General features: G+C 38.3%; 1 protein-coding gene across 1 annotated transcript in view; it reads right to left on the bottom strand.

Annotated features, from left to right (window-relative positions):
* Nucleotides 1–15,052: 15,052 nt before the first annotated feature.
* LOC121375370 (cyclic nucleotide-gated channel cone photoreceptor subunit alpha-like) overlaps nt 15,053–19,965 on the bottom strand; it is a 174,214-nt gene continuing 169,301 nt past the window's right edge. Inside the window, exons 3-4 of the mRNA XM_041502792.1 lie at nt 18,580–18,885; nt 15,053–17,760 (exon numbers count right to left, since the gene is read on the bottom strand). Coding sequence (XP_041358726.1) covers nt 16,796–17,760; nt 18,580–18,885 — 1,271 coding nt within the window. The 3' untranslated portion in view covers nt 15,053–16,795. The remainder of the gene's footprint in view (nt 17,761–18,579; nt 18,886–19,965) is intronic.

A 19,965-nucleotide genomic window follows, 5' to 3' on the forward strand; every position in this document is an offset into this window, starting at 1 on the left:
GTTACTCGATTCTCTAGTTCCAAATGTTCTTGAAGTTACAGATTTTTAAAGTAACAAACTTGTAAAATACTACAGCCGTCGTGTATTGCCATACTATTAGTATTGCGATGTATTACAAATTTCAAGGAAAGGCACACTATAGTATTATAAACTAGTACAAGTCTCAATGTGTCTTTTAAATATTTGATGTATCGTTAGTACATGGAATAACATTAAGAATTACAAGAGTTAGGTATCGTATGTTAGGTATCGTGATACGTATCGTATCGTGAGTTAGGTATCGTGATACGTATCGTATCGTGAGTTAAGTATCGTGATACGTATCGTATCGTGAATCAGGTATCGCGATACGTATCGTATCATGGGTTATGTATCGTGATACGTATCGTATCGTGAATCAGGTATCGCGATACGTATCGTATCATGGGTTATGTATCGTGATACGTATCGTATCGTGAATCAGGTATCGTGATACGAATCGTATCGTGAATCAGGTATCGTGATACGTATCGTATTGTGGGCTAGGTATTGTGATATGTATCGTATCGTGGGCTATTGGGTTATGTATCGTGATACGTATCGTATCGTGAGGTAGGTATCGTGATACGTATCGTATCGTGAATCAGGTATCGTGATACGTATTGCTTTGTGGGCTATGTATCGTGACACGTATCGTATCATGCGTTATGTATCGTGATACGTATTGTATCGGGAGTTAGGTATCGTGATATGTATCGTATCGTGAGTTAGGTATCGTAATACGTATCGTATCGTGATACGTATCGTATCGTGAGGTAGGTATCGTGGTGCGTATCGTATCATGGGTTAGGTATCGTGATACGTATCGTATCGTGATTTAGGTTTCGTGATACGTATCGTATCGTGAATCAGGTATCGTGATACGTATCGTATCGTGATATAGGTATCGTGATACGTATCGTATCGTGGGCTATGTCTCGTGATACGTATCGTACCGTGGGCTATGTATATTGATAGGTATCGTATCGTGAGTTAGGTATCGTGATACGTATCGTATCGTAGGCTAGGTACCGTAATACGTATCGTATCGTGGGATATGTATCATGATACGTATCGTATCGTGAGGTAGATGTATCGTGCACTGCCGTTGCCAGGATTTTAGATTGAGGGGACGGGGGGGGGGGGGGGGGGGGCAACCCACACTATGTATGTGTATATATATATGATTTTATAACATTTAATACAGTTAAAAAAAAGGAGGAAAAAAAGTTTGATTGCGGGGGAAGGTGGGGGGGGGGGGGCATGGCCCCCGTGTTCCCCCTCTCTATGTCAATGGTATCGTGACACCCCTATTGAATATACAACTGAATAACCCCACTCGACAATACGACACACGTTTAAATTCAATGTGTCATGTTGGACACGGAACAGTCAATCGAATACCATCTCTTTGTGACGATTTAGAAATTATTAGACATTGTACATTATTTTCATCGAAAAACAAAAGCCAAATGTTCTGCAACAAGCAAGTAAGCAAATGTTCATTAATACTGTCAGTCTGCGCACATCTTAGATGCGCTGTCAGTATTTAAATAATTAAATAGTAACGGGTATTCTTTTACACAATCATTATATTCAATAAACTAAATAGTATGTTATGAATCAAGGGAAATAACTCTTATAATACTCCCAGTTATTAAAACTACATGGATTATTTCCCATGTGTCATTGAATCTGTAGATACAGTTTCTTTGTTTCTCTGTGAAAATGAATACGTTTTCAAGTGTTGGTACCTGGGAGAATTTACCAGCGACAGTGATCGTTGGTTTATATCAGTATCTTACTTTGAAAGATAAACTTCGATTGTCCGCAGTTTGTAAAACGTGGCGAGATATTTTACTGCAAGCCCGACCAATCTTTTGGAAAGTTTTGACTCTTGACTTGCAGCCAGAGAAAACCAAATGGAAGACACAGTTAAAATTTCACAGAGAAATGTGTTTGAAGTTTTCCACATTTACAAAAAATCTCATTGTAAATTGGTGTGTTTGTGAGATTGAAAGTGCGACTTATTTTTTTACTCAGCTTCCTAAGGTTACAAGGAAAGTCCAAGCCCTGGATGTCCGACGTACAAAATGCCGTAGAAAAAGCAGACATGCATCTTGTGTGAGTTCCGGCGTTGCACCACCAGAATTTGTCGAAGCTTTGAAAATCTGTATAACAAAATGTAATCTTTTGAATGACCTTTCTTTTGGGTACAGTTGTGACGAGCATTTGTTTGACATTCTTTGTAACCAGTGTTTTGAAAATCACGCTTCTCTCATTAACCTTAACATCAGCTGTGCAGGGAATTCCAAAATAAGACCCATCAGCAATATGTCTTATCCAAACTGGTTTTTCAACCTGCATACATTGACGATGGATAACGATATGGTAACCGAGAAATACCTGATAGGTTTGTCTACAGCACTACGTCAGGGCACGTTGAAGATGGAACGATTAAATATCGTGGTTGGTTGTAAAGATGGTAGTAGCACCAGTATATGTTCTTGTCAGAAGGAATGGGCACGTTTCTTCGACCAGTTGCAATCCTTCAACTACAGACTTACAATTGGCCTCGTTTTAATAGCGATAGACGTACGACTTTCCTTTCAACAACTGGAGCGCATGTTCCATTCGAGCATTCCTGTGGATCACCTCCTACTTATTCACACAGTTGAAGATGGAACTACCCAATGGAGAACTACGAATGGGTGTTAGGAAAGTTGATGAACTTGCGGACATTGACGGTTCAAGGAATAGAAGCAGACGGTCAGTGTCCACATGACACAACGGTAGGAGACAGATGGATCGACATAGCATCTACTTCTCAACTCTCAAAGTTTAGCATTTTTGGGATTTATTTCGATGTCGACAGAATTGTACATATGTCGGAGGCAAAAAGAGATACGAATTTCTATTTCACCTGTTCCAAGTACGATATTGTTAAAAAGGGCACCATACTCGATTTTCTCATTCCTTTGACGAGCGATCGAAGGGCGTGGAAAGAGTTTGAGCGCTGCCTAAACCAGAAGAAAGGTTTATGGAAGGTAGTCGACAGAATGCCGATTCAAAGACTGTTGAAACGAAAAGGTGAACTGGTAGAAAACATTGTCAGATGCGTTTTAACAACTAAATGAGTTTTAACAACTAAATGCGTTTTAACAACTAAATGCATTTTAACAACTAAATTGTGAATGCGTTTTAACACCTGAATGGAGGGGATACAAGTTGGTCCCGTTGCTTTCAACTCTGGATCAGAATCGAATGGAAACAAAGACTGAACAATTATAGCAGTAAAGTGTTTCAAACTGAATGCACCAGGTTTTTGTGTTGTGGAGTATAATAATACGAGTTAAACAGGCACATCGGAAGCAAGCAGACATTGGGGTGGGGGTGGGGGAGGCTGACTGAGATCGATGACGCAAAACGCCGAGTTTCTAGAGGGCAGGGGGGGGGGGGATTCGGGGGGGATTCTTAAGTTTAATTCCAATAATAGTTTTGATTCAGCCGTACCTGTTAAAGCTAGGTTTGTTCGGCTGTTCAGCTACTGGAGGCCGAGTCTCACATATACTCAACAAAGTTAATTAAGAGCAAGTAGATGTCTGCATTTCTCATTATATCCGGTACAGAATACAAAAACCCCACCGCGTGCTTGATGCGCGATCGGTCAAGGATCGATCCCCGTCGGTGGGCCCATTAGGCTTTTTCTCGCTCTAGCCAGTGCACCACAACTAGTATATCAAAGGTTGTGGTATGTGCTATCCTGTCTGTGAGATAGTGCATATAAAAGATCCCTTGCTAGTAATAGAAATACGTAGCGGGTTTCCTCTCTAAGACTATATATCAAAATTGCCAAATGTTTGACATGCAATAGCCGATGATTAATAAATCAATGTACTCATTTGTGTCGTTCAACAAAACAAACTTTTCATTTCATCATGAACATTTCGGATTTGTTTGTGTAGACTGAGGTTAAGTTCTCTGTCTGTTGTGTGAAACTGGTAGATATAACCAAATGCCTTCAGAATATCGGATTCGTAAATTTGGTAATATGCAAGTTACTGAAAAGGAATATCCTTTTTGTATTAATATGTCCAATTTATCGTGATTTAAAGATGCGCCATTTGCCAAAAATATTCAATAGATGGCCATATATGCAAACATTCGACCAAATGTTTGTCTTCCATAATCACAGTATTATAATAAATCTAGCTAAGTTTATACATTTTACCATACTTAAACGTTAATCGATTGCTCTATAAATGTCTTGCCTGTTCTTTCACTCCACCATTGCCAGTTCTAGTCTACCACGTATGTCTTCACTGATTTGTTTTGTATTTATAGGATATTAAACGAGCTCCCATTTCGTATCACGTTTATGTCCCGAGTGAAATAATTTTCAGTTGTCACGAGCTTTAGCAAGTGACAATGAAAATTGTTTCACGAGGGACATAAATATGATACGAAATGGTAGCGAGTTTAATATGCTATTTATTACCCATAGTCGATCATAATTTATATCACTAAACTCGTTTGGTTGAGATAGTAGTATACAGTTAGCTCCCTTGTGTACCCTGTCGCTTGTTGCTTTTGCACAACCGGCCTCGGCGGTGTCGTGGATAAGCCATCGGGCATAATGCTGGTAGGTACAGGGTTCGCAGCCCGGTACCGGCTCCCAACCAGAGCGAGGTTTGACGACTCGGTGGGTAGGTGTAAGACCACTACACCATCTTCTCTCTGACTAACCAATAACAACTAACCCACTGTCCTGGACAGACAGCCCAGATAGCTGAGGTGTGTGTCCAGGACAGCGTGCTTGAACCTTAATTGGATATAATTATTTGGAATTGGAAGTAAATTCTTAAGCTAAGTAATACCCCAGGAGTTATTTCAGAAAATTACAATTATTCCCCCACCCCCCCCCCCCCCCACCCCCCCCCCCCCCCCCCCCCCCCCCCCCCCCCAGCTTTGCAAACGGTTTAGCTGTAATGAGGCTTGGTATTGGTACACCAGGTTTTCCTAGTGACAAAAGTGGGGCGCGATCATTTTGGGTAATCATCAAACAAGCTGATTTTGTGAAAAATTTAATAGCTAAACCTTTATTCAAATGAGGGTTTTTGTAAGGTTTGATGAGCAAAGTTTCCATAAATATATGTGTGATATTCACCAACTTCCACTCGGGTGTGGTTTGTATGGGTGTGAACATTGTCGAAAATGCACCCAAAGTCATGCAGTTTAGACACATTATGATGAAAGTAACACAAAGATTTAACTAAACATATTTAAAATGAATCCTTTTTATAATTATGACCCTTGTTGTAATTTCCTTGACACTAAATATATCTGTATCTTTCTTTATTTTTAAACCATAAAAGGGTATTTAGGGTGCCAGAGGCTCGCATGAATAAATATCAGCTGAAGATTCACAAATAACTGTGGTCTTCTATCAGACGTAGGCTATCTGTAATATTGTAGTGCGCTAACCGATGACGTCACGATTTATTACGTCCCACATGGCGTTCTAGTGGGACGTATCACTTTGATATGTACCAAGATATTTTTAACCAAAAAATTATGTTTAATAATGTATTCTTTTATATTGTATATATCTGTTATTATTCTTAGTATACGTAGCAGTATTTATTATTATTATTATTATTATTATTATTATTACTATTTTAATGCGTATTCTTTGTTTTGCGTATTCTTTGTTTTGCGTATTATTTGTTTTGTGTTATTAATACCACATCCAACTCATTGTTGCGATGTATTTATGCTTTGCCATGGGCGTACGAGCTCCCTTTTTTCTTCTTTTTCTGTTTTTCTTTTGGGGGCGGGGGGGGGGGGGGGGGGGGGGGGGGGGGTGGAGAGGAGGCTGGTTTTTGTCCGAATTAAACGAAAACTCTTTGAATCTGAATAACACCATTTATTCATATTAACATTACTGCCAAACATCTATATTGGGTTTGTAAATGAATCACTACTAATTTTTACATTGGTTACAACTAATTTTAAGGGTATAATGATAGAAAAACATGGTGAAAAGGTCTCTGGTTAGAACGTTTTTCCCGAATATCTGAATAATTTTTGCCCGAATTTGAGCTTTTTCTCCAGCACTGGTGGTGGGGGGGGGGGGGGCAACCCCCCACCCCCACCCCGCCCTCTGTCTCGTACACCTATGTGCTTTGTTATAAGTGTTTTATAATACTTAACGCCATAAACTATATATAACGTTTAGAAATGACCTGTGATCATGGTATTAAATAGTTTAACACCCAAAGACTCGGTACATAAAAATCATGGTATACCTTTGTTTTGTCTTGGTATATTAACCTGTGTGCAATCACTCTTTCAATGAATTAATCACAAATACCAGTGTGCTCCACGACTGGTATATCAGAAGTGATTTGTGTTATTTTTTGAGAAAATCAATATGCTGGTAATAAAAAATAGAGAGAGAGAGATAGAAGGTGAGGAAAAGAGAGAGAGAGAGGTATCTATGTATGCATGCATGCATGTATGTATGTATTGATATATGAATATCTATATATTATATGTATGTCGAGGTTCACTGTTACATACATAGATATTAACGCACTGGCACAGGGGATAATTAAGTCCTTTCTGGCCTCACAAATTGTCCCTTGCCGTTGCTGAAACTCGAACCCGTGGCACCGAATCGCCTGCAAATTGCAAACTAACCACGATGCGCTCTGAGCTATTGAGGCATCCATGTATGTATGTATGCATGCATGCATTTATGTATGTATATGAGAGAGAGAGAGAGAGAGAGAGAGAGAGAGAGAGAGAGAGAGAGAGAGAGAGAGAGAGAGAGAGAGAGAGAGAGAGAGAGAGAGAGAGAGAGAGAGAGTATGTTTCCCGTAAATCAACACGATATCAAACAAAAAAGAAACCCACATAGGAACAATAAGTAATAATTTATTCATTTAAACCACTGCGCCACATTAACTGCAACAAGTCTATGACTACAGTTCACACATGCGCAATAATCAACAACTGGAAGACTGCAAGAAAATAAGAAAAAAAGAGACGAAGACAAAATGCAAACTTCCGGTCTGGTGTTTATTTGAGTTGTTACGTATATCGCTGGCTTCAAAATCACATACAGTATTCGATTCGAATAAACTAAAACAACATCAGAAATGAAATCATTAAATAACTAAATTTGTTTGAGACTATTATGACAATTTCATAAATATAAAAAAGCAATATACAATGTTATAGCGTATGTATAATTATGGCCTATTATTGCATTTGTTTAGCATTTCTACTCATAAATAAACTGATATCTCTTGAAAAAAGGAAGACAAAAAAAGAAAAAAGAAAAAAAGAAAAGAAAAAAAGGATATGTTATGAGGTGCGTAGGGTTCAAATTAATCATTGGCTAGACCGCCCCCCCCCCCCCACAAGACGACCCTCCCAACAAATATTTAAGATTTTTCTATAAACGGTATGGGGTAGAGAGGTATTTCCTCGGGAGGTACTAAGTTGAGGGGCAGGGGTGTTAGCTGAGTGACTCCCAACTTGTTTTTCATAATTTACTGGCAGAATACTAGTATTCAGCACACAATACTGTACCAAGCAAAGGAGGGACAATGGGGAGGGGGTACTAACATTTTCAGTTTAAACTTGTCTTTTTAGTCTACCTGCCCGATTGATTTTACACTGCCACCCCTTTACATTGGGCTAGGTACGGCCGTGGTAGACACTGCTTTGTCAAAACATCCCTTTGACTCCACGTATTGCCAGTACAGAGATGCGACTTCGAATTCGTTAATTATTTTTTTCGCTAGATTAGTCACAAATGTTAGGTGATTCCACAATCTAATTAAAATTAGCTCCACTATTACATGTGGATCTAAAGACAGCCAGTTGGAGCTCATGTCCACCAATCAAAACCTTACTTGCAGAATCCTGCCAGTGATTTAAAAATAATTTGAAAACATTCCGAATTATCCTGAGGGTATACGACATGTTTCGTGTGAATTACGAATGCCTTAAAACATGTTTTATTTTATAAAATAAATAATTTGTAATGTAAAACTGAAGACTGATTTAGTTTTTTTTTAATTTTATAAATAAATAAATAATTTTTAATGTAAAATTGAAGACTGATAACCCACCCCGTACGTATTGGTATGGTTCGCTGTACTGCGGCCACTAAAATAGACTCGCCCGATATTTTTAGAATTTGTATGCTCCCAAATAACGTTATAAAAGGCGAAGTGTGATTGGTCAATATTTAAATTATTATTTACAGACGAAATGTTACCTGGACATTGGGGACTACGCAGTGTTGTTAATTTTAAATCACTGGCATGATTCTGCAAGTAAGGTTTTGATTGGTGGACATGAGCTCCAACTGGCTGTCTTTAGATCCACATGTAATAGTGGAGCTAATTTTAATTAGATTGGTGATTCCACCTGTAGGAACAAACGTAATGAATAACGCCAGAGTTCTTTTAGTTCCGACAGGGCAATGCATTATGGGATCGAGGTCAGAGGTGCACAAATTGAATTATTAAAAATGGAGCGAATGGGGAATCCATAATATAAAAATAGTGGTTTTTAAAACAGTGTTTTTTTCAATGACCACAAGATCCAACTGCTAATGCGGGTAGCTGGGGTTGGGGTTGGGGGTGGGAGGGGGTGGGGTTGGTAGCAAAAGATGGCAATTGCACGCCCCGAACCCCCCCCCCCCCCCCCGGAAAGTTTCCCTTTTTGTATTTAAAAAGAGCACTTTGGTCGACTGGAGACGACCCTATATTACGTGTTATACGGTAACTGCAGCACCTTCTGTTTTACATCATAAATAACCACAAAATACCAAGAGACCAAAAGACCAAAAATATCAACTCGAAAAAGACTTCCATCTAAGAAATCATGTCTATCAGCCCGAGGCACTAAAAAATACATAGTGAGCATTGATATAGCATATGTAATATGTGATATCGATACTATCCTCTCTAAAAATCCCCCCCCCCCCCCCCCCCCCCCCCCCGCATTTTTAATCGAAGTCTTTCACTCTCACAAGTCACAGTCGCATTCTTTCGAAACTTCCCCTTTCCAAATATTCGGTGCACTCATTCATACTAACATCCATCTTCATAAATCAAGGCTAATATTCGTTCCTCGTATTCAGCCTTGATACATGTCGTCAAGAAATTGTGCCACAAAATGCTTAAATTTCATTGGATGCGATGAGATCTGATTGCAACGAATCGCAACGCTCCTTATAGATTCCCTTGTTATGTAAACTCCATGTTGGCGGGCGAACACTGATATTGCTCAAGATGGTCACACATGTTACCGATGCTGTGATTGGTCAGCGATGTCATCGTGTAAGGAACATAATCGGTGTTACAAATTTTCTTCCAATAGAGGGCGCTAGTAGTGGATATCAATAATCTTGACTACATGTATCAAGGCTGAATACGAGGAACGAATATTAGCCTTGATTTATGAAGATGACGAACATCCAAACATGGACATTCGTGCAAACATTTCAACCATTTTTTTTTACTGAAAATCTGGAAAACCCAATTATATTCATCCATTGATCTCGTTTAGTTAAAAAAACCTGTAAAGAAAAAAAGAATAAAGAAAATAGGCCTGTCCTTTTTAATTACAGTTGTAAGTAATAAATATTAAAAAAAAAAAAAAAAAAATGATATACATGATTTTAATTATTTGTTTTATCTATTCTATGTATAGTTACAAGTGTCGTCCTAATTTGAATACAATTGTAATAATTAAAACTGAAATATCGAATATGTTTTGGAAAGTATTTAAATATTTAGAATAGGTCATTCGGTTAATCTAATATAAGTAATAATGATGTCAAATAGTAAATTGTGTCGTCAGTAATAATTGTTATATGAAAATTATTCAATAATAATAATAATAATAATAATAATAATAATAATAATAACAATGCTACTGCCACTACTACTATTGATAATAATAATAATAATAATAATAATAATAATATTTAATACTATTAATAATAATAATAATTAGTAATAACAATGCTACTGCTACTACTACTATTGGTGATGATGATGATAATAATAACAACAATAACAATAATAGCAAAACGTCGTTCAACGCTCTAGGGGAGGGGGGTGGGTGGGTGGGGGTGGCCTCGGATATGTTGTATAACGATATGAGAAAGAGAAGGGTGTGTGTCAGGAGTTATATCACGTTTTTTTTTTTTTTTCTTTTTTTTTTTACAGCATACTCAAAATGTTCATGTTGCAAGGCGTAGCCAACTTATTGTTCTCTTACAATATATATATATATATATATATATATATATATATATATATATATATATATATATATATATATATAGATCTTATATATATATATCTTGTAAAGAAAGACAAACTGAAAATCCAGTAATTATAATGAAAATTAAAGTGAACGGGTGGTGGGGTGAGGGTGACAAAAGCGTTACATATTTTAAAGCAGCGTTACTAAACATTACATTGGGGGGGGGGGGGGGGGGGGTGTGTGTGGGGGGGGGGGGGTGTTAAAATGCTAGATTATGCATTACGTAACTATTGAACAGTTCTCAATATTAACAAATTATTTAATAATAATAATTTTAATAATAATAAATAATAATATTAATAATCACAACTGTAATAATAATTTTACTTTTGAGGTTGATGTTGTAATGTTTATGTTCAAATCAAAACAGAAACTTCAATGAAACAGCGTTCACACAAACACGCATGCGTACATCATATACACAGACTTCGATAATATATGCATAAACTGTTTCTACACCACCAGACCGACACACGTATATACAGTAGAATTTAACTTTGTCATTTGTCTAATTTTCAAAAGCGTGTTACATACGTAGCACCTTAGATAACACTGGCATGTAGGTAGCCTTATTTGGAATTATCACATTAACATGATTTATTAATTTATGACGAAATGAAGTCAAAAATGTATACAAAAAAAATATAACATTTCAAGCGAAAACATTGCGCAGTTCTTGCTCATGTACAAAAAAGAAAAGGACAAACAATGACTTCAGGCTAACAATTTCCCGGACGTGATAATAAAAGTTTTAATAATTATAATAAAAGGAAAAGTGAAACAATATATATATATATATATATATACACATGTATATACAGATTAAAATACAAGGACGTCGATAAAAATATGTTTATACCACTGTCATATTTTATCACAATAACTTCAATATATTTATAAATCCATCTTCGTTCTGGTGACTAGCTTAGAAAAGTAAATGCTTCCACTCAAATCAAACACACAATGGAAACTCGCACGCACGTACATTTCACACAATCAGACGCACCAAACCCCATTAATTTATTTTAATGGGAGATAATCGGAAACGCGCCAACCCAGAATAACTACAGTTATACAGCGTCAGACATATTATGGTTAAAGGACCATTGAGATAATTAGAGAGGAAACCCGCTGCCGCCACTCCGTGGGCCACTCTTTTTGATTAGCAGCAAGGTATCTTTTATATGTGTTGCCCGCAGACAGAACAGGACACTACATACAACGGCCTTTGTTACACCCGTTGTAGAGCACTGGCTGGAACCCAGAATGAGTGTATCAGCTGTGGCGTGTTCAGGAGGTCGAGCGCTCGCGAACAGTTTGACTGGTACCATCGTTTTCTATCACATCACATGTTTCTAACATTAGGCGCAAAAACAAGTCTACCGAACAACCGCGATCGCTCGTACTCGTGAACATGCCTCAGCAAAAGTTTAAAGTTTGTTTTGGTTAACGATACCACTAGAACACATTGATTTACTAATCATCGGCTACAGGATGTCAAACATCTGGTAATTTTGACAGACTTGCAGATGAAACACTCTATAGGCAGTACTAAACCAAATAACTTCCGGCTGGGTCAAAGTTCGAGGTGCACCCAACTTTTGATAGAGAAGTGAACACCACAAGTCCTGTGATTGGTTATAAATGTGAGTGTGTTGGTTGCAAAAAATAATAGTTTCATCTGGGTAAAAAAAAATATGCAATTTTATTTCATCTAGTACCAATGTGTCAAGTAGCCTTGTGCTTGAAACATGTATGGGGTACCTGTAAAAAAAAGTACTCGAATTTTGTGCGAAACTAGGGTAGTCATAGACGCTACCCGTTATCTCAGAAACGAGCAGCTTGACCCCCAATTTTGTTCTGATTCACTTTAAGTGTGAGGGGTGGTAGTATTTATATCCGTGGCGTTTATGTCGGTTGATACGTTGCAGGTAGGAGTTTTAGCCACATATGTTACTATTGTCGTCTATGGTATTTGATTTGGTAGTATACACCCTATATTTTTCCATTAGTAACAAGGGATCTTTTATATGAACCATCCTACAGACACACATGCAACGGCCTTGGATATACTAGTCGTGGTTTGTGGCTGGAACGAGAAATAGCCCAATAGGCCCACCGACAGGGATGGATCCCAAACCGACCGCGCATCAAGCAAGCGCTTTACAACTGGGCTACACCCCGTCCCACGCCCCAGCAAGCCTAATAGGGAAGTGTAATCCACATATACCAGCTTACGAGTGATATATATATATATATATATATATATATATATATATATATATATATATATATATACTCTTCACAAAAAGTAGGGGAACTCTAATAAGAATCTACAACTGCCAAAATTGTAAGGTATATTAGCTGTGGGGAATGGTTATATGATAATAGTGAATTAATTGGGCAAACATTACAACTGGTAGTTCAGTATTACAGTAGGTTTTATGACCACAAAAGATCTTGAAGGACGATTAGGGTCAGAAGTGAAATTTGAAAGTTGACATTTTTTTTTTATCAGTAAATCGCAAATTCAAACAATAAAAATGACTAAAAACAAAACAATAACAACTGTATGATCAACAGAATGAAAAAAAGAAAAGATTGATAAATAATGTTTCACAGTAATTAATGAACCTTCCTGGAAATTGTCAAAATCTAGAATGACACCCCACGCACGTGTACGGGGCAACTGCGTGATGCATGTGCAAACTATGGAATGTGTTTGGGTGTGTTGATAAAACAAACCTGAACATTCTTTACTAGGATGTCTGTGGTCAAAACGTATGTTCGGTTCTAATAGTTGATATTAACATTAATATTTCAGGTTCCCCTACTTTTATTGCAGAGTATATAATAATCAGGGGCGGATCGAGGATAATATATGGGGGGGGGGGGGGGTCCCAATTTTTTTCTAAAACGTGCAATTTGAGTTTGCTGAAGACAAATGATCAGAGGTCCCAAAGGGAACGAGATCTGCGGAGTAGGGTGGGGTGCGTGTGTGTGAGATGAGGTATGTGTGTGTGTGGGGTGGGGGTGGGGTGGGGGTGGGGGCTTTGATGTACGGGAGCATTTCCCAAGAAAACCTTTGATACAAAGATGCTCAGATCCATTTAGTGTAGTATATTGTGCATGATGAAAAAATAAATAAATGAAAAACCAGAAGAGTCATTAAAAATGGCGCTTCATATGGACTGACCCCTGTGACCCCTCTGGACGCGTCAATGCATAACATAGCTTGTTGTATGGCTTATAGTGCCCATGATATAGCGCTTTTAAAAAGTTTGAATGTGAAGTAAGATAGCTTAGTGTAATCCATAATAAAAGAGCAACTCATGTGACGGCAATTATCGTGCCTATGATACAGCGCTTTAAAAATTTGAATGTGAAGTAAGATACCTTAGTGCTATCGATAATAAAAGGTTAATCCATGTGGCGGCATTGGATTTCCAGTCTTTAATGAGTGCACGCAAAGAACAGAGTACTTGGGCCTTCGATGGACAAAAAGAAGAAATAAAGTCATCTCTATATAAAACAAATAAAAATAAAATTAGAAAGTAGTTTAAAGTAGTATGGATAATTTGGGATGGTATACAATTTACAAATCATTTGTCTTGACAGGGAGGTGAAAACAACAATGGTTCAAGTGGATTATTTCCCTTTAACACTTTTAGAAACAGGCGAGTCGAAATCCATTTCATTGGTTGAACAATGATCATGTAAGACAGTTGGTTTTAAAATGCTTTTTCTTTTAATTTCTCTTTTGCCTTTCATATTTACTGGTTGACCTAAAACCGTCCTATAATCGACGAACATTGAGTAATTTACGAAAATAACCCAGTTGAAGTTTAATGTCTAATATTGATTTCTGTTTTGCTTCAGTTTTACTTGATATGTATATAATTCTTTAACAAGAATTATTCCAATGGAATAATAACGTTTCCATGGTTTTTCTACTACCCAGCTCCCACCCCACCCCCAAATTTCTTCCACCTCCACCTATACTAGAAGGTATGATTGTGATAAAGGATATTAGGTAAAAAGCAGACGTTTTAAAATACAGCGAAGCTTCAAAAATCATTTAGCTGGATACCTATAGTCCGTCCCACAGGGAACGCCTTTTTTCATGTTATGAAATTTACTACAATTTTATGGAATGTTATGGAATTTATGAGCTGATTGTTTTGTAAATTAGACACAAAAATGGTACGACAACTCCGTTTAAGACTGGTATATACTAGGTTCAAATCCCAGTAGTGCGTTCAGGGGAACAATCACTCTCAGACGTCTGGCAGTGATTCAGTATACATTTGTCTGGTTTCCGTCCTATCACATCCATTTAACACCACGGCGTGACCAAGCGCAAGACAAGTTTATCGAACTCCTGAACGCGCCATTGATATGCAGGTATAACGAATCGACAAAAGCGTCCGTCGGGTGTTTTTTGTCCTGAATACCGTGCTGTACTCACTCAAACACAGGATTAAAGCACGTTATATATACTGGGTAGGTGTAAGCCAAATATACTTGCCAGTGTTCCACAAGCAGATGATTAAAGGGTGTGGTATGTACTGTCCTGTGCATGGGAATGTGCGTATATAAGATATCTTGCCTCCAATATATATATATATATATATATATATATATATATATATATATATATATATATATATATATATATATATATATATATATATTCTTAGATAGTTAACACTGATACGAGAATATGTTTGAAGTTGGAACTGGAACGTGATATGAAACAATTCACATTGGTTTTACTGGATGACGTAATATATATTTTTACTTTCGACCATAGAGATCTATAGGACCAAAGTATACGGATCGGAATATCTGAAAACTTGAAAATATTCATTAAAAAATCTATTTACAACCTGTTCCATCAAAGTATCTTTATAATTACAAAAAAAAAAAAAAAAAAAAAAAAAAAAAAAAAAAAAAAAAAAATCCAATATGGAATAACATTTATATCATTTTTGTTTCTTTGGTGTGGTTGCATTTCGGCGCCATTCACACTGTTCCTTGGTTCCTGGAATTATATCTTTAAGCACGACAGATCAGGGTGAAACCAAATATTCTTAGACTACGTTGGATCGTACAACACGCTGGGTTGCGTTCAGTGAGAATCATACAACGCGCTGAGTTGCATTCAGTCCACAGCCTTTTATTGCGATCACCCGCTAATGATTTGACTAGTTCTCGTTCCTTTCACATTCAATTAAAATTAATCGTCAGAAACCAGTCTAGCGAGCGTTTTGTAATGCCACGGCATGGCATCAATTGAACTCGATGCTGGTAACGCAACATTCTATTTCAAAGTGCACGCGCAACTCGTGTTTCTCGCTCTGCCATTAGGTCACGTGATATTCCGCTAGCACCGCCCATCATCGGCGAATATGTTTCCATCCCGGAAGTCTAAACAGGTAATGTCTTAACATCACCCATAGGGTGAATAATACATAAATCCGTAAACCTGAATTGTCGGCGATAGGGGAATGTATCATCTGTTTGTATAGTAAAGATCGGTTATAACGAACTCAACACAAAATGTAAAAGGACTCAAAGGGGAAAGATCACTCTTCGACTAAGGAAACTACTGAACTGGTTGAAATCAGATATTTCTGTCCATTCCGTCTCCATTACTAGAGTTGAAAAACTACAGCCGTCCGTTTCTACAGTAAGACCTCGGTTATAACGAACTCGGTTAAAACTAAAACGATCGCTAGCTTCTCTATTAGCTTCGCTAAAGAATCAGTATTTCGAACTGCTGTGCCATGTCACGTTAGGACTAAAATACTAGCAATGTATTGTACGAATCAATCACAATTAGATCAGCAGTTACTACGATGCTCTGAGTAAGCGGAGGAATTTTACAACAAACCAACCTGCAATGGTGGCCCACTCTCGTCGAACACTATTTGCGTGTTATAAACCTGCCGGAATACAAGCACACGCCACACGCACTGGCAGAAACGAGGGTCACGTGATGTACACGTGGTGTTACTGTGCATCTTGGTCTCAACTATAGTTACAATATTGAGATAGTGTTGTTCTTATTTGTATTCTTACTGCCATAATCTGTACTCGTGCTTTTTGGAATATGTAGTCATCATCTGTAATTATACCTTTAGTAATCCGTATTCGCACGTTTCGCGATCTGTATTCTCACTTTTCTTTTCAGCATCTGTTTCCGCACTTTTTTGTAATATGTATCCCTACATTTCGTAATCAGTATTCGTTTCTTTTTTTTGCAAACCGTAAATTCCTACTTTTTGTTTTCGTCATCTGTCATCGCACCTTTCTTTTAAATTCGCATTCACACTTTTAGTAATTTGTATTCGCACACGTTTGTTTTTTAATTTAATTTATTTTTATGCGCTCCATAACTTGTATTCACACTTTTCTATCATATGATAGATTCTCTGTTCACAGAAGGCTTTTCTGTTCTCTCGTCTCCACTTCCGGTGCTCGTGACGCTGTCGCTTTGACAGATGTGAAGCTCGAGTTCCGTGAGTCTGTTCTCCACGTCCCACTGCTGTTGATTCAGTTTGACGGTGAGTGCCGTGTTCTCTGTCTCTACCTGAGCTAACCTTTCTCGTAGTCTGGAAATTTCCTTGAGCAAAATGTCGGATTGCGAGTCTCGGCTGGGAGACCCGAAGCTAATTGGACTTCCTGCGCTCGCCGCCAACGGAGAGCTTGGCATTGAAGACTGGATTATCGCCCCTGAGGGATGCTGGATGTGGGGCGGCACTAAGTTCGACTGGGACGCACCTAAGTTGGCTTGTTGCGGGGCTATTAACAGTGCAGAGGATGGCGTCTGCTGCATGATACCGGGCGAGGCACAGAAAGGCGACAGATATGTCATAGGGTGAGGTCCCATGGCGTAAGGATACTGCTGAATCATTGGGTTGTAATTCGGCTGCAGCTGAGATATCGGCTGCTGAAAACTATTTGACATGACCGGAAGAGCACTAGCACTGATGGTGGAGATCCCACCAATGGGAGAGCACGTAACTTGGCGAGGTGATAGCGGCGGACTGAAAGTGTTTTTCTGCAACTCTGTACACACGGGCGACCTGATTGGCGGAGACCCGCTCATGCACGACGTCAGACTCGATATCGTCATGGACGTGGTCATGTTGCAGACGACCTGCTGAGCGGGTTCCGGTTCCTCGTGGCAGGGCGCATGCGCCACCAGGTTGTCCTCGCTCTGTGACGCATTGGCCTTTCGTTCGTCTGCTCTCCCATCGGTGCCAGACGAAATGAGACTGGCCGGAAGTGTGTGATGTCTTGACACCAGCATGTGATCGAGCGGAACCTTGCCAGCTGATTCTACTAAACCAGGAGTACTTCTGCTCCTCGCTAATGCCACTGAAAAAGAAAAAAAATAAAAAAAGATAAAAAGAAGAAAGAGAAATTAGTGAAAATATTATTGTCGCCACAGTGTGTCGTATAATTAGGGGATAACGTGAATTAGAATGGGAGTAACGATGTCGTATGTGACCATCTCCGGTCGTTAATGCCCGTTTTACGGTCTTAAATCGAGTTTCACCGGCGACGCGGAGCGGGGAGAGTAAAATTGGATATTTGCGTCCAGTAAAATCAGCAGTAACGTCCGGAACTTGTCGAGTACAGCATTGTTATTCCCATTCATCTTTATTTGACCTTTTCCAACAAAGTAGGCCATTATTTTACATTTTCTAATTAAACAGATACTTTTTATATATATATATATATATATATATATATATATATATATATATATATATATATATATATATATATATATATATATATATCATTGTATGTATCATTGTATGTATGTATCATCATTGTATGTATATGTATATATCCATCCATCAATCCATTCATCCATCCATCAATCCATTCATCCATCAATCCAAGATTCAAACAGTAAGCAGCCATCCAGCCAATCCACCTACCAATCCATCCACCCTTCCAACCATCCATCTATCCTATTCACCCATCTAACCATCCATCCATCCATCCATCCACTGACCCACCCACCAACCCATCCGTCCACCTACCCACAACCCACCCTCCCAGCCACCCTAGTAACCCACCTGCCCACCCACCCATCCATCTACCCATCCATTCACCCACCCACCCATCCATCCATCCATCCATCCACCTATTCATTAATCCACCCATCTATTGCGATCTTCTCACCTTTTTCTAAAGGAGCTTTTTTATATTTTTCTAAACGCTTAACGGCGATTGCTTCCAGTTTCACCCTGGCCGCCGGATACTCCTTCAGCACTTCCCAGAGATCCTTCTTCGACAGACAGAACAGGTCAGAATATCCCACGGAGCGGACGGACGCTGTCCGTCGATTTCCAGCAGTGCCCATGTTAAGAATACTGATTTCACCAAAGTAGCTGCCCGGTTTTAAAGTGGCGAGAACAGTTTTCCCATTGTCAGCGACCACCTGTAATTTGCCCCGGTTCACTATATACATTTCTTTACCGACTTCCCCTACAAAGAAGAAAAATACACAAAATTACTGCGATGAAAAGAAAAGAAAAAAGAAACAAAAAGAAGAAGATGAAAAATCAACCTAAAACGCGCGAGCGTACACTAACACAAGACAAACAACAACAACAACAACAACAACAACAACAACCGCTTTCCCATTAAACAAACAAAATAATACACACATAAAATCAGAAACATTACAACAACCCAGCCCCCAACACATACAAATAAACTCCACCAACGCATAACCCAAAACTCCACAAAACCTCAGTTTATATTTTTGGGAACTTAGATACTATTGTACGCCCCAAAATGGTTTACAACTGCACCATTGTCCCCAGGAGTGATAACAAGCTAGGATCATGTCAAAACGTTTCAAACGTAACTAAAAAGTGACGATGAAACGACGTAATTTTGACTTAAGCGTTTAATGAATTCAGCGACCCTGGATTTGAAAAGCATATTTCCCCAAGAGAATACGCAGATACCACAGAGTTGAATGAATTTCAGCGACCCTGGATTTGAATAGCATATTTCCCACGAGAATTCCCAGATACGACAGAGTTGAACGAATTCAGTGACCCTGGATTTGAAGAACATATATCCCCAAGTGAAGACCCAGATACAAAACGTGACAGTAACGTTAACAAGTGTCAAATCAGATCTGAAAACAAAGTGTGTAAAAAAAACCGTAAGTCCTTTGAGACTTAAACGAACAACCCATAATGTTTCGTTTATTGTCTTCTCATCTCATTTTCCAATTATCGTCTCTTTTCAACAATAAAGATTCCAATATAGCCTTATATATATATATATATATATATATTTATATACTCTTTTCTCGGACCAGTATTGATCTTAAGTTAGAATTAATTTAATCAAATTAGACATGTCCGTCCATCACATATTTTATATACGTCCGTCACGATGTTAAGCATCAAATATATGTGGACTTCACGGCGTTCACTTCATTTTCTGAGTTAAAGGCATACAGTCACGGATTTAAGGACCTTATTTCTCTAAAAATTGATAATCAATAAAAATTACGTTAATTGTTGGAAACCAAATCTAGCTATCGCA

The sequence above is a fragment of the Gigantopelta aegis genome, chromosome 1 (assembly GCF_016097555.1).
Source record: "Gigantopelta aegis isolate Gae_Host chromosome 1, Gae_host_genome, whole genome shotgun sequence".
In the NCBI taxonomy this organism is placed as follows: Eukaryota; Metazoa; Mollusca; class Gastropoda; order Neomphalida; family Peltospiridae; genus Gigantopelta; species Gigantopelta aegis.